Source organism: Primulina eburnea, chromosome 3, assembly GCF_022965805.1.
Source record: "Primulina eburnea isolate SZY01 chromosome 3, ASM2296580v1, whole genome shotgun sequence".
NCBI classification, from domain to species: domain Eukaryota; kingdom Viridiplantae; phylum Streptophyta; class Magnoliopsida; order Lamiales; family Gesneriaceae; genus Primulina; species Primulina eburnea.
The window spans coordinates 3,408,936-3,422,008 of NC_133103.1; the positions used below are offsets into that span (position 1 = coordinate 3,408,936).

Below are 13,073 nucleotides of genomic sequence, written 5' to 3' on the forward strand. Positions count from 1 at the left end.
CTTAAAATTGACATGGGATTTGATTGATATGAGTTTAAAAATTGGAATAAAATGGGTGATTGATTATTATATATTCTCACTGAATGGTGGGGACAGAAAATGGATGGGTTGTGTTGGAGAGAACCCAATGTTTCTACTGCAGCACATGCTACCAATAATATATCCCAATTCCAGTGATATTGAATGGTTTGCATCGACCAATCCATCAACGTACGTGTTGCTTCCTCCTTTATGAATTGTCAAGCCTTTTGTGTGACATCCAATGGATCGCGTGGGGGTAATTGAGTGAGTCGTATTGTTTGGTGTGGTTGATAAGATCGTAATTGATTCTTCGAATCTCATTGATTGGAAAGAGTGGAATTATCGGTATGGAGATTGTTGGGTGCAATAATTGTCCTTGCTTGATAGAGCGATCGAAGCGTGGTACTTGAGCTGCTGTGCGGTGTAAAATATTTGAGTTGCACCATTACCACCAACTATAACTTTTGGTAAAGCGACAAACGTTCAGTCATACACTACTGAAACCAAAACCGACAGAAGTCTAATTGTTGTCATGAGTTATTTAATTTTTTTTAAAGAATCTATAAGAAAATTGAAATAAAAAAATGCAAGAAATGGGCTGAGAACTAATGAAGAGTGGTCTGGGCTCTAAAGGCTCCTCTTTAGAGCCCACAGAAAGAAGAAAGAATTGAGAAAAAGGCCTGTGAAAATAGTTTAATATTATCAACACTAATTTTCTTCAATTATTTAGAATTATGAAGATTTGGTCTTCCTTACAAAATTGTGGACTTGAAGGCTGAAGCTGAGGAATCTAATTGGCCGGTGGGATTCTATTTATTTTGGGATGCGTGTAAAAACTTATATATATATATAATTTTAAAATTATACATATATTTTTGGAAAATTACCAAAGAACTTACTCTATAATTTTTAAATATTTATTATAACTGACAATAATTTCATTAAAAAAAATACATGTAATCGAGAAAATAAAGCACTGCAATACAAATTCGACATACTGTAATCAACATTACATAATATATCGAATTGATTAAGAATTTTAACTCATCACTAAGTTTATTTATGTCAACATATTTGATAATAATTAAATTAAAAGAATTTATAATCAAATTAAAACATAGGATTAAAAAAGATATAATTTAGGATGAAAAGCTTATAACATGTTTCAAACAAGAAATCTTAAATGAAAAAAAGTGATGTCCAAATCTAAATTATTCCCAAAATTTGCCCATAAATTCACTGTTCCAAAAGGTGAAATCGTTCACTTTAGGCGTCCCTCACCCTCCGGCCCGACAGGAATATGAGAGGAGGTAAATCATGGTGACTCAGCTAACCAGCAACAGCTAGTCCATACATTCACGCAAAAATGATACAAACGCACGCGCATGCTTGAATGACCACTCATTCACAAGTAGGGGACCTCTTTGAAATTATACAAGCTAAGATTACCACTATGAGGCATTATATTAGATTGATGCACATGATTTTTTTAATTTTTTTTTTTCATTTTTTTCGTCTTATTTGCCCATATAAGTGGTCCTAGTAGAGGTCGCTCGGATTAAAATAGTGAAATTTAATATGTACTATTTTTTAAATAAAAATGAAGATAAAAACCTTTCTTATCGACTTTGTGAATCCACCCTTGTAGTTGTACACTTGCATCCTCGAATGATCAGACGACAAAAAAATGGGGAATTTAACTCCTTTGAAAGTTTGAAGTTTGCTAGTACTATTGACTTTCGGCTCTTCATTTCTTTGAAAATTTGGATACGTCTTTTTACGATTTTGATCTTTTATATTTTAAATTTAAATTTTGATAATTACTATTTATCTTTTGAATTTCGGGAAAAATTATAAATTTTTTTTAAATGTAACTAAAACTGAAATTTAGTAATATAAATGATCAAAATCACAAAAATTTATATACAAGACCAGATTACAATTTTCTAAAAATGTATAAGGAGAAAAATAAATATACATATCCGCACATAAAAAGAAGTTTAAGAACATCTGCATTGGTCTTGTTCAAATTGTGTTATAACACCAATTTTGTTGTTTAAATCAATGCACAATTGAGTTGTAACTGCCACCTAGGCAAGAGAGAGAAAACATTGTTTTTCTGCGCGTGAATACACGTACACACTAAAAATTTGGTGTGTGCATACAATCTCACTGTTAGGAGAGTGGAAGTGGTCGACAGTTGTGGTCCACTTCCATAGTGTGTGCATACCGCTTTATATAAGTTTATTTCATCCTACTTATGCGGGCATTGCCTCTATGATAGGATGGATGGTCAAGATTTGTCCATGCATATGTAGGACCCACTTTTTTTTTTGAAATTGTATGTTTGGCAAGATCTTGGCCATCCATCCTCTCATGAAGGCAATGCCCACATGAGTAGGATCTCATTAACCCTTTATATATTCACGCATTACAATAATTATTTCAAACATCAAAATATAATATTTTACATCATAAATCACTCTAAAAATCTTTTCACTTCTATTTTCATCATCTCAATTTCTTTTAAAAATTAATTTCTTAAATATTATTTTGTTCCGAAATATATGAAAAATATAAATAAGATGAATGAGTTGACAACAAAATCTACAAATAACGAGTGTTAATATTAAAATGAATATAGGAGAATATACGTGTTAATATAATGTATATGTGACATGTAGACCTCAGATTTTTTATAAAACCAATTGAACGCTCCTCTGTCAGTTTATTTATTTTTTAAAAAATGGACAATTAGTTTTTAAAAAACGTCGCTGCTTTGATGACCTGCGGGTCCCACATGTATTGAATTATTTTAATTTTATTTTTAAATATTAAATTTTGATTTTCTGATTGGTTTTTTATATAAAAAAAGTTAATTTTTTTCTTTATTTTTATTTGTAAACAGTTGTATATATTTTATTTTTAAGAAATGTGGATAAAAGATATATGTTGTTATAATGAGTATGTAGCAGTGAGACTCATAAATAATGAGTTTGAATGTTAAAAAGAATATGGATAAAAGAGATATGTTGTTATAATGAGTATGTAGCAGTGGACCTTACACTTTTTGATGAGTTAACACCCACCAACTGTGGATGCTCTTAGAGCATGCGCATCAGTAGTCATTAATTTATGTTATTAACATTTCATCTCTTCAAAAAGCATGGGTCCGTGAGCCACATAATCATTATATTAACACTTTCTCGCTATTAATACACACTCACATTCATTTAATATCAACAATTCAACATTCATTATTTATGACTTTATTATTTATGGGTCTCACTGTATTTTATATTAATTAAATATCTTTCTAGTTTTGTTTAAAAATTTACAATAAATATTATTTAAAATAAATAGTATTATTATTTTAAAAATAACATAATTTCAATATTGATTAAAATATTATTAAAAAAATGAAAAAAACCATTGGATTTTTCGAAAGGATTTATTTTTCAGAACAAAACAAAAAGAATATCTTTATACATACATACATATATATATATATATATATATATATATATATATATATATATTTCAAAAGAGTCGTTTGGATTTTTTGACCTTTTTTAAAAAAAGATATGTGAATTAATGAGATTAATACAGATGAATTTTCATTCTGACATGGTAACAAATATTATTAATCTATATATCCACAATGTGCATGAATATTAATTAGTGTTAATAATTATCAATTAATGCATCAATGTGGGTGTTCTTAGGAATATAATGTAATGGACGAGTGTACATACGCCATTGGTCCCCATTAAGATAAGAATTAAGATTCAAACCAACTAGGGATGTAAACAAACCAAACTGTTCGCGAGCTATTCGGAGCACGACTCGATAAAAAGCTTGTTTGAGTTTGTTTGTTAATCATATCAAACCCAGCTCAAGCTCGATTTTGAACTCGACAACTTAATCAAACCAAGCTCAAGCCTAAGCGTATTTAGCTCGGGAGCTCGCAAACATGTTCGTTAATAGGCTCGCGAGCTCGAACTCGGCTCGTTTAGGTGGTTCGTAAGCTCGAGCTTGACTCATTTGTTGAGTTGACAAATAAAAATATTAATACCAATAAAAGTTAAACTTTTATGTCGAATATAAAATTAGTTCATAGATATATATAATTTTAACAAGCTCGAATCAAGCTCAAATTCGAGCTCAATTGTATGTTTTACGAGCTCGAAAAAGAGCCGAGCTCAAGTCAGGCTTGTTAAATATGATAAACGAGCTATTAATAAACCAAGCTTGAGCTCGGCTTGATTAACTTGATAAACGAGCTTTTAACGAGTCGAACTCGAGTTTTTTACAAGCTTAGTAATTTCAAGACAAGTCAAATTCTAGTCTGATAATAAAAGCTCGAATAAAGCTCGAGTTTGAGCTCGAGCTCTATCAATCTTAAACGAGCCAAACTCAAGCCAGATGATAAAAGCTCGAATCAAGCTCGAGCTCGAGCTTGAGCTTGAATTAATCTTAAACGAGCCAAGCTCAAGCCTGATACTGTTCGGCTTGGTTTGGATCATTTACATCCCTAAAACCAACCGTACCACTTTTAAATGTTTATTATTTTAAATCGATAATATATAACTAATGTCCTTCCAGTCGCGCGCGCGTGTATATATATATATATATATATATATATATATATATATATATATATATATATATATATATATATAAAGATATTCATGTAAAAAATTCAACGTCGCTAATTTAGTAATACTTAGGGTGTGTTTGGTTGAGTGGATTAAATAAGGATAGATTAATAGTCAAATATTTATCGTTAAAATTTTAAGTTGTTTTAATAATCATTTTGACCCGGTTTAAGATCCAATTTTATGGATAACTATTTGATTAATAAAATTAGATCTTAAATCGGGTCAAAATGATTATTAAAACATCTTAAAATTTTAACGATAAATATTTGACTATTAATCTATCCTTATTTAATCCACTCAACCAAACACATCCTTTAGATTTTCCAAAAATCCAAAATTAACGTACGGTGTGTGCTTTTGAGTTTTGAATGAACAATCAATCACATGCAATTCACGTGAATATTTTTGCTTCTTCTGATATCAACTCGAGGCTAATCAATTACTTGGTTAGGAAGAGACAACTGTACGTGTCAAGTTCGACGATGACATTCTTCTTGATTTCATGCATGCATCTATTTTGTTCATTTCTTAATTATTTTATATTTAAAATCGTGAGAAGCTAATATTTAGATTTTAAATTGATTTCCAAAAGCATAGCTAGACCATCTATTCATGTACCTGAATTAATTATAAAATTAAATGAATTAGATAATTCGAATCAACGTACGTAAGACACAAATTAGTTGGTATATATGATTACGATTCTAAATATGGACGAAGAAACAAATGGAGTCGATCGAGGTAGTCATATCTCTTCCAATGTAATTTCTCATTAAAATTAACGAATTTTGTCACACCCCGAACTTGGGCCCGCAGCTGCGTGACTGCACAATAAGCCCCTATAGCAACTACTTCGTATTCTTCATCGTTTTACGAAAATGATTAACTCAAGTTGCTATAGAAGTCCATTATAAGTCATTATAAAATCATTTTAAATATTTTTTTAAGACGTGAGACATCACAAATTATATTTCGTTAATCTGTGATTGAATTGATGAATTTGATAATTTTGTGGTTTTTAATTTATTTCGATTCCGATGTAAATTGGTCATTCAAAATTGATCATGATCAGACAGCCACACAGATAGTACATTTTTATTTATGCATTTTCGTGCGACATTTTTGGTGTATCCTCTCGCTTCATAGACAAACCCGAACAAAGGTTGGACCATTTTTTGTTAATGTTTGCTAATTTCTTGTGAAAAATACTACAGGAATAAACTAGAAATCATAGTTTGTTGACCAATATCAGCCTCAATTATTTTTTACGTGTACTATAAAATTTTGAATTCTCGACAAAACGTACATACATTATGTTTTTGTAAAAACTAAGAACATGGGTTTGACGATCCAGCGCTCAATCAAACTCTAGATTTGTTATTTAGTGTCATCTGCCAGCTCGTTGAAATTTTGGAGGGGAAACAAAAACAAGGTTTTCATAATTCGATAATATAAAGTTTGTACTGTTTGATTCGTGAGATGAGATGATAATTAAACTATATACAATATAGTGATGATATATAACAAAATGAGGTATGACTCAAAACTGTTTGTAGAAATTGAGTCAAACTTCGAATGAAATAAGACTGTATAATAATTTAATGTCTTATATCCAGGACCGAGATGATGGGTATATACACAAAAATTATAATGATCATTATATAAAAGTTATTATTAATTTTGTGTATACATCGTGGATTTGTGAACTCATACTACAATCAAGAGCTAGCTAACTTGAGATTATGAACCTAAGATCGGAACTCGATCGAGTTCGTCTATTAGCTCGAGCTGATCAATTCGTTTACCTCCCTAGACTAAAGCTCGAATTCAACCACGTTGTTTAAAAGGGACGTTAACTTGAACTTGAAGGAGCTAGCGTGAGACGAGTAATTAAGTTCATATATATCTATGTATATTTTGAAATAGTTATTTGCATATCCATAGATTCATGTATTGATTTAAGAAAATAATGACACCACAATTTTCAACGCGGTATCTTTTTATAATTCACTCGTTCTTCAAATTTTTGACTGAAAAAATGGGCAGAAAAGAAGTACCGGTGCATTGAATGTGGTGTTGAGTTATCACACAACAAAGGGAAATTGGTTGAAATGGAAGAAATGAATTTGTCGGGGTCCGAAAAAGATGAGCAATTTGTATCGAACAGATGAGCAATTGGGTCGGCTAAAAGACTAGCAATGATGGTGACACACTAGGGAAAATGTTGCCCCCAACTCCATCTCAATTCTCCACTATTACTCCCCACCACATCCCTCGAAACATTTTTCCGAACATATCTTGAATTAATTAGAATTTCAAATGTTCAAATTTTTTCCTTACTTTTAAACAATTCTACATTTTGTTTTTATTAACATTTAACTTGCTGATCTTTTCCTATCTATATATTGTGAGAACTTTACTTATTTCTTTCGAAGGTGTATTGATTAATAAAGTAATTAAGCAGATGGAGCTGCAACTGGGGCTTGCACTCTCAAGCAGCTTAGCTCCAGGGAGGTTCGATTTCGACCTCAATCAAGATTATCATGAAACTGACGAAAAAAATTATCGTTACGACGAGCCGCGAAAATATATGAACAAATCTTTTCTAACGACGCAAAGGTACTTTGTATATATATATATATATTCAGTTCTTTATTACTTTTCAGTGGAAATTTACGCATTAATTCACGTATGCTAGCTTTTCTGACATGAATTGCATATTGTTCGATCATATGACATATAAATTAATTGGTAAGATTTGGAATTAATTTGTTTATGATCTGAATTCTGATCAAATTTTAATATTTTTGCACAAGCTTCTTCTTAGAAATGGTAATCGGGAAATATATATCTTATGGAGATGAATTAGTAGGAATGATATTTATAATTTAGCATTATATCCAATTGACGTAAGTATGTTGGATCAACAGAAAAATTGATTTGAAGGGTGATGATCATTTTGTTATCGGGTGGCCGCCGGTGAAGTCGCGAAGGCAAAACTACGGTGGTCATCCCCCTGCCAACTATGTCCACGTAAAGAACAGCGCCTGCTGTAGCCGTGGCGGTGTATCCAATTCTCTGTTTGTGAAAGTGAAAATGGAAGGGATTGTGATAGGAAGAAAAATCGACCTAAAACTCTATCATTCTTATCAAACACTCGTTCCCATTCTTATTGGCATGTTCGGAAAATGTAAGCCAATAATTTATTGTTATGCTCTTAATTTTCAAAAGCAAAAGCAGCAAAAGAATATATAATTAATTACAGTCTCACATATTTTTATTCGTGAATATCATATTTACATTAAAAAATATATATTACTTTTGTTTTTACATGAGTGACTCAGATAGAAGATCCATGTCACAAAATTGACTCATGTCACGTCTCATTCTCACAAGAACTTTTATGTAATTATTTAACCTCGATTCCAAAATGTTTTTCTCAATTTGACAGGTCGAGCGGATGTTGACATGTACAATCTTATGTATCAAGACGAGCAAGGTGGTTGGCTGCTAGCTGGAGATGTGCCTTGGAGGTAAGTGTACTTACATGCCTTATCCATGTGTTTTGATGAAGGTAGCCATGTTTTGCAGCAAATATCAAGGGCTCACGTTCTTGTTTTTAATGGTTTTTGTTTTTGCAGAATTTTGGTGAATTCAGTGCGACGTTTGAAATTGGTCAAGAAAATAGGGTAGTGATAAATATTTAGCTGAGATTAAGGAGAATCTCATTTCGAAATTCCTTGCTTTTGTAATGTATCTTATAAACTCGGTGAAACTTGATTTTTCCATTTAAGATACTACTAGCTAGTTTTGCTTTTAGATAGTGTAAAACACATATTTAATTTTATCCCCCGATTTTATCACCAGGACGAAACCAATCTTTTCGATTTCATCTTTTCCACAAATTGAAGGGCAATATGGTATTTTTCCTTTCATTAATAATCTTTAAAAAAAAAAAAACTGATGTGAAATCGTCTCACGTGTCAATTTTGTGAGATAAATCTCCGAGCCAGGCCAACCATTGAAAATTATCAGTTCTTATGTCTAAAGTATTATTTTTCAAAGCAAAAAATATCATTCTTCTTTAATTATGTTATTAAAAAATATTGTGTAATATATACTGATTTGAGAGACATGTAATATTTTTCACTACATGTATAGATCGAGACGATCCATATTTTGGACGTAAATATGTGAGATTGTTGCACAAGAGACATGCTCATCTTAAATAGGGTAACTAAACATTTAGCACCGGACCTTGTGAAATCGAAACATACAAACAATCCCTTACAGAAAATTAATGATTTTTTAAACCCATTGGCTTTCTGAAAAATTCAGACGTAAAGCCCTCGCAAATGAAGCAAATATGCCTAATTTTAAACAACATTTGGTTGTAAAAGTGTGAACATGACATAGAGAGTTGATGTTTTTCGATATCTCAAATGGTGATAATTGCAATTTGCCCTGATTAATTGAAATGGAAAGGAAAAGATGAATACTTGAACATACATGTGCTAATGATATCGATCATCATTCATATATATGTTAATATTCAGAGCATCTTAATCAATCTTATAATATAACATGTGTTATCGACACTAATCCGTCTTTTCGAATGCTTCGATTCTCATTAAAAGCCGATGAATACTACCAAAAATTATTATTCTAGCTAGAATGAGAGGTTTTCAAATTCATTAATCACTCCACAATCAGTTATGAGGTCAACGGTTGACATGTAATATAAAAGATGTTTTATATGGATAAACTCCAGAAAGTGTATGACCAGGGACGGATCCAGGAATAAGAGTTGGGGGGGCTTGAACTCAATATGATAAGTTATATATTATTAAAAAAAATTTACATCAGATGAATTAACATCATTCAGTAAAAAGAAAACAATAGAAACAATATGCCTTATTTGTTGAAGGCGAATACTCCAACCAATAAAATTTCTGAAACCATTTTTTCTGAAAACGACGATTCTGGCTTCCAAATTTTGTACCTGGATACTCCAACATATCTAGTTGATAAGGCCCCATATTTAGATATGAACGTCTTATCTCATCTCGTACATTAACATGACGAAAACTGATGATCGTCTCTAGGAGAGGAACATGAAGGAATTTGGATATTGGGAAATAGAAGACTTTCACTGGATTGATGTTGCATTGTAAGGACCGTAGGAATTGAAGTATCTTCACTAGCTTGACGATCTCTCTTCTTAAAGAAAGATGATATCAATGTTTTTTCTTTCTTTGCAGCAGATTGATGTTCCATTTTGAAATAGTTCAAGTTATAATCCTAAACAAGAATAAAATAATTATTAAACAAATAAACAAGTAATAGTCACTCAACAACAAACAATCAAGAAACCACAAATCACGCACAGAGAAGCTATAAAAACAAAATAAAAAATGTATAGCCGATTCTTACCTGGATTGTTGCCTTGCCGATGAGCAATTCGATTTCTTCGGGAGTCCGCAATTCTATTCTGTCGCTAAAGGGCTTGGGACTTGGGAGAGAAATTTTGTAGAATTGAGGTGGGGCGGATCAGAGGATATGAGATGAATTTGGTCTCATCCTTGTAAATGGACGGGACTTGATTGAACTAAGACATTGATGTACGACGGTTTTTGAAATAACCGTCGCTATTAGCGAAGGTTTTTCAAAAAACTGTCGCTAATAGCGACTGTTTGAACTAAAACCGTCGCCAATCACATCGGCGACGGTTGTACTAAAACCGTCGCAAATATTAGCGACGGTTGCTGAAAAACCATCGCTAAAAAAAAAAGTGGGCTGGGCTACAGCCCAGTACAACCCTAGAATAAATCATCTCTGTGTATGACCAAAAACCAAGCAATGCTCCGGTCGTGAACACGGAGATGGGGTTGGTAGCACTGCACGTACCGTATGAATTAACCTTCAGTCTCTTCTGCTACATCGTGTGTTCCGGTGGGGAATTCGAACACTGCATGAAATGTTACAAAAAAAACTTTATTTAGCCAATATTTGAAACAATGAACAAAGTAATTTTACTATTGAGGAGGGCATTATATGTGTACCTAGAACATCCCCAACTTCGAAAACATGTTGACAAGCCCAGTGCTCGTAGGTGGAGGCACCGTCAGGAGCTAGGTACCTTCCAGCCCAAGCTGCCTCCGACCATATAGTTGGCCGCCGCCACATGTGGCGCACCTGCTCCGCGATGGCAGCCACCACCAGAACAGCTAAAAGAATCCGGTTGATTGGTTTTCATTTACTTCGACGACATATTCTTGTTCTCAGATGCCTATTGTGCTATTGTTTAAATATGTTTTCTTTGATGTTAATGTTAAGTTCGTTTGATTTTTATCCATTTTGGGAGAGTTATACTCCTCCTGGAGGCTGGAGCATTACTTTCCCTTCCCTTAACAATGGACATGTGTCTTATTCTACTATATTTTTCTTTCTTTTTTATATTTTCTTTCTACTATCTTTTTCTTTCTTTTCTTATTTATCTTTTTCACCAAACTTTTTTGTTTTTTTTTTCTCGTTTTCTCCTCCTTTTTTTTTTTTTTTAAAATCTAATTTTATTTATTCACTCTTACTTCTAATCGTATTTTTTTTTATCATTCTTTGAACATTAATATTATTATATATTAATTAAAAATTTCAAAATCTAAATGCTAGAATTTAAATACTCCAAGAAATTCTTCATATATTTTTTATTTTTAATTATCTAAACTAAATTGGAAACTACTAAAAAGATATATTTTAAAGAAATAAAACCAAATTATGAATTATGAATCGTTTTAAATAATTTTAAAAATTAATATAATTTTTAATTCTTATTAAATGATAAGTTTAAAAATAATAAGATTATTTTAGGAGTGATAGTTTTTTTTTAAGCATAGAGTTATTAGAGTAGTTTTGGACCTCACATAATTAATTATTTTTCTGATGGACTCAAAAATTAATTTTTGTTCCAAATAAGAATGTTTTAAATAAATTAAATTTTGTTTTAAAAATAAAAGTAAAACATATATAACACAAAAACTTACATAAAATTTCGCTCAAAAAAATTAAATCTAATTGAAATTAAATAAATTTGCATTTTTGTATAGTCACTACAAGAAAAATACAAATCAACAACACTCATACGACAACGGTTTTTACTAAAACCGTTGTCTTTTTTCTTTTAACAACGGTTTTAACAAAAACCGTTGTCGTAGCCTAAAAAAACACGCTTATAGACAACGGTTTTTTAAAAACCGTTGTCTTTTACGGGTCTACAACAACGGTTTTTAAAAACCGTTGTTTTTGATATGTCTACGACAACGGTTTTTAAAAACCGTTGTCTATGAGCGTTTTTTTTTTCTACAACAATGGTTTTTAAAAACTGTTGTCTAAGAGTTTTTTTTTTCTACGACAACGGTTTTAAAAACCGTTGCCTTTGAGCGGTTTGTTTTTAGGCTACGACAACGGTTTTTAAAAATTGTTGTCTTTCAGATGGTTTTTTTTGGGCTGCAACAACGTTTTTTCAAAAACCGTTGTCTATATAAGATTTTGTCAAGGGTCAAAGACAACGGTTTATGTAAATCGTTGTCTTTCGGATGATTTTTTAACTACGACAACGGTTTTTTAAAACGTTGTCGTTTCTTGGTGTTTTATTTGGTTAAAGACAATGGTTTTTTAAAAAACGTTGTCGTAGTTTCAATTTTTTTAAAAAAAATCGGTTAATATTTAGCGACAGTTTTATAAAACACCGTCGCTAATTTAAAATTTGCGACGGTTTCCTATTACTCGTCGCAAATATTAGCAACGGTATTTGTTGTACCGTCGCCGATTTATTTTAGCGACGGTCTATAACCCGTCGCATTTTTAAATTTTTGACGTTTTAAATTAGCGACAAAACAACCGTCGCTAAGTTAATGTATGCGACGGTTGTTTCAAAACTGTCGCTAATGGCGACGGTTCCAATAACCGGTGCAAATAGCGACGATAATAATAAAGTTGTCGCGATTAGCGACGTTTTTATTTAAGACAACGGATTTTATCTGTTGTTGTTGTCCTGACTTTTAACAACACTGCTTACAACATCAGTTTTTCACCGATAACAACGGATAAACTCCGTTGTCATTTAGCGTTTTTCTTCTAGTGAGTATTAATGAATACAAATATATTATCACTATTAATTTTAAAATATTTGATTTTAAAATTCTGAATTTAAATAAACAATTTATAAAATTTGAAAGAAACGATGACCGTTTTATGTGGATGATTATAACTCATAAAATTTATGATGAGTTAGAATATTTTTTCCTGGTAAATGTAAATTCCTTGTAATTTTTAAAGTTTATTATGATTTTTTTTGGGTCATTATTAGAGATATTATGGTTATAAGCATGAAAT

At 31.5% G+C, this 13,073-nt stretch overlaps 1 protein-coding gene across 1 annotated transcript; it reads left to right on the plus strand.

The window, feature by feature from the left end:
* The first annotated feature begins 7,583 nt into the window (after positions 1-7,583).
* On the plus strand, positions 7,584-8,548 carry LOC140828017 (auxin-responsive protein IAA12-like). Its single transcript, XM_073190985.1, has 3 exons — positions 7,584-7,872; positions 8,134-8,215; positions 8,324-8,548. Exons 1-3 carry the CDS (start codon positions 7,779-7,781, stop codon positions 8,373-8,375), a joined length of 228 nt encoding a protein of 75 aa, XP_073047086.1. The 5' UTR covers positions 7,584-7,778; the 3' UTR covers positions 8,376-8,548.
* The last annotated feature ends 4,525 nt before the right edge of the window (positions 8,549-13,073 follow it).